Raw genomic sequence first — 3,694 nt, forward strand, 5'->3', positions numbered from 1 at the left:
AACCTATAATGGGGAGTGAAGGTGGGTTGCACCTAATCCTACACCAGCTTGGAAGGAAAACGAAACATTATCTTATAAAGGGTGTGGATACATTCCTTGTTACAATGTGTTGTAAAGCCGTGAGGGCAGCAGATCTCATAAGAACTTTGTAGTTAAGCGTGCTCGGGAGAGAGTAATCCAGGGATTGATGAGCCCTGGGAAGTTTTCGTGCCGAGAGCCCAAAGCTGACACTATTGTAATACGTGCCATATAGGGGTGTTACATGCATAAGGTAATACGTTTATCAGTTATCAAACATTGGTAAATTTGGATAAGCCAACTAACTACAAGGAAGCAATGTCAGGCCTTGAGGCAGCCAAGTGGTAAGAGGCAATAAACAACAATATCAAGTTCATGTATGATAACCAAGTTTTGAATTTGGTTGATCAAGAACATGGTCGAAATACAATTGGTTGCAAATAGATATTCAAAAAGAAGACTGACATGGATGGAAATGTGCATACGTTCAAGGCACGACTGGTTGCGAAGGGCTTTACCTAAGTCCCACGGATTGACTATGATGAGACATTCTCACCAATGGCTAAGATAAAATCTATTAGAGTATTTCTCACCATAGCCGCTTTTCATGATTATAAAATTTGGCAAATGGATGTCAAAACCGCTTTTCTTAATGGAAAGTTGGTTAAGGGTGTTTACATGAGTCAGCATGAGGGTTTTGTTGATGCAAAGTTTCCCAATAGAGTGTGTAAGTTTGAGAAATCCATTTATGGATTGAAACAAAAATCTCTTAGGTGGAATCGTTGATTCCATGAGAAAGTCAACGAATTTGATTTCTCTAGAAGTGAGGATGAGTCCTATGTATATGTCAAAGCTAGTGGGAGTATAGTAACTTTTCTAGTGTTGTATGTTGATGACATACTACTTAAAGGAAACAACGTTCCAACCTTGCAAGAAGTAAAATCTTGGCTTGGAAAGTGTTTCGCTATGAAGGATCTAGGAGAGGCTGTCTATATTCTCGGGAAGGATTTTGAGAGATAAAAAGAGAAGACTAATTAGACTTAGTCGAAATACATACTTGGACAAGGTATTCAGAGCAATGCCAAATTGAGTAAGACTCAATACCCAAGTATAGATGAAGAGATAGTTGATACGAGTCGAGTCCCTTATGCTTAGAACATTGTTTAGTAACCTATGTTCTCCATCAAATAGGACATTGGATGATTTTAGGGTGGGGTGGTGGAGGATGGAAAATGGTTTTCCTTTTTTTTGGCTTATAATATTAATCTAATATAGTCTAATACTAAAAAATATTAGAAAACAAGAATTTTGTTTGATATCGTAACTGTTTTAAACATGAACTTTTTAATAAATATTAAAAATATATATTGTTCAGTTATTAACATTGATTTTTTAAATTAGAAAAAAGATGTCTCCAACTAGAAAAACTAAATTGGCTTGTTAAAAGAAACGAAAATTAGGATAATGTTTTTAGAGTCAAATAGGATCTATCAATCTATTTATCATCAAACAAATGTCAGAATATCATTTGTAATGAAGAATCAGTTGTGGAAGAACATAATGAAGAAGAAACTGAATTGTATGTGCCAGAAAATATGGATTAAGTTCATGGAGCTGTTGAAAAAATCTAAAAAATAAGAAGTTAAACCGTTAGTGTGAAAAGATAAGTCTTGTGTAGATGAAGACATAGTTATCTTTGATGGTAATGGTAATGACAAAGAAGCTCTTCTAGTGAACATCTATGATTCTAAAAACTAAAATATTTAGTGAATCAAGACTTGATGTTGTTGTACTGATTTTACGAGATATTTGTTAACAACTTTAAGTTTTAAATTTAATGGTAGCAAATTTAATTATTAATATTTTATAAGAAAAGTTTTCGGGCCTCATTTTGATTTCTATATCCAAAATGTGAGGGCCGGATATATATATATATATATATATATATATATATATATATATATATATATATATATATATATATATATATATATATATATATATTACATGCATTGTTGCATAGCATTGACAAAATATGAAATAGAGCTGTCTTTGTATCATTGCAATTTTGCATAAACTTAATCATATACTACCAACATACGTATATTCATATTTTCAGTTGCTTTTTTTAATGGTAACTTCGAATGTTGGAAAGGCAAAGCTTGATCGGTGGACTTACTCACGGGGGCGGCTTCTCTTTCTTACACTTAACACTTTTTCTCTCTCATATATATACCTATATACTATACAGCGCATATACACATACATATAACTGTAACCCTCAACTATATGGCTTACTCAACCACCCCCATCCCTTCTGTTAAAGAAGGCTCACATATGGAAGCTCATCAAGATGATGATATCATGATCATGGAGGACATGAAAAGCCACATCAAGGGAAAACGCACAAAACGTAGGAGACCTGCCTCATCGGCCCTTACTCTAAGCATAGCCTGTACCACCTCCTCATCCTCCACCACCACTACTTCAACCACCACCGGTGCTCCAGCCAACCCTACGTTCTTCCACATGCCCACCACAACCTCCATTGATTTCACCAACATCCTTCACGACAATGACGAAGATGTCGCCAATTGCCTGATCCTTTTGGCTCACGGTCACAATCTACCAGCAGCACCGTCACCGGTAAACGCCGTGGTGTCGCCTCCATTATATGTTTATGAATGCAAAACATGCAACCGTAGTTTCACCTCCTTCCAAGCCCTTGGTGGCCATAGAGCCAGCCACAACAAACCCCACAAGGATGTTCATTGTCAGCCTTCCAAAAATAGAACATCTCTTTCGATCAGTCCAAACAAGAACGTAATATGTAGCCCTAGTGGTTTGATCAAAGGCCCCAAGGTTCACGAATGTTCGATATGTGGATCTGATTTTACATCCGGCCAGGCATTAGGTGGTCACATGAGGCGACATCGATCCATGTCTATGGCTACAACAACTTGTAGCACATCCAACGGTTGTCACGAATCTAAGAAGCACAAAACCCTACTATCGTTGGACTTAAATCTTCCTGCTCCTGTAGAAGATGATCACAAGGAAACCAAATTTGGCTTTAGCTCGAACAACCAAATCATTGTATTTTCGGCACCCTCTTTAGTTGATTGCCATTTCTAATCACACAATTAGGGTATGTTAACATCATTATTCATTATTAGATTCTTTCAAATTCTTATAATTTGTTCATGTTCATCATGATTGTAACATTAGATTCTCTGACGAAGTGGCAAATTAAAAATTAATGTATGAATTTATCTTTGTTTATCATGTTCTTACGTTATGATTCTTTTCTTAATCAACAATTGTTAAGTTCTCAAGTAACCAAAATACAATAATGGTCTTTGGAAATTGATCACGTAAACGTGTGATACTTTTTGGCTTTTTTGCTTCTTTTTTCTTGATAATGGTTTTCGTGAATCAGATTCTGTAGTGCAGTCTAGTGGATATGGTATATGTTGGCAATAAAATGTTTTTAGAATTGTTTAAGTTGCTAAAAATTAGTAATGATAATTTAGGATTCAATTACCAAATCTATATTGATAAAAGAACAACAAAAATTTCATTCATAACTTTTGATTCTCAGACAACCTTGGGGAAAGGTCGTTGCAATGGCACGCGATTTTGGATTTTACAAAAAAAAAATCATTAACGATGTATT

General features: G+C 35.4%; 1 protein-coding gene across 1 annotated transcript; it reads left to right on the forward strand.

The window, feature by feature from the left end:
- Positions 1–2,230: 2,230 nt before the first annotated feature.
- LOC145058069 (zinc finger protein ZAT5-like) lies at positions 2,231–3,259 on the forward strand. The gene has a single exon (XM_079005993.1). The coding sequence runs from the start codon at positions 2,308–2,310 to the stop codon at positions 3,151–3,153; it is 846 nt and encodes a 281-aa protein (XP_078862119.1). The 5' UTR covers positions 2,231–2,307; the 3' UTR covers positions 3,154–3,259.
- The last annotated feature ends 435 nt before the right edge of the window (positions 3,260–3,694 follow it).

The sequence above is a fragment of the Lactuca serriola genome, chromosome 6 (genome assembly GCF_051521515.1).
Source record: "Lactuca serriola cultivar US96UC23 chromosome 6, Lser_US96UC23_V15, whole genome shotgun sequence".
Taxonomy (NCBI): Eukaryota; Viridiplantae; Streptophyta; class Magnoliopsida; order Asterales; family Asteraceae; genus Lactuca; species Lactuca serriola.

Coding starts and splice junctions, on each gene's coding strand:
- LOC145058069 (XM_079005993.1), top strand. CDS start 2,308: ATGGCTTACTCAACCACCCCCATCCCTTCTGTTAAAGAAGGCTCACAT.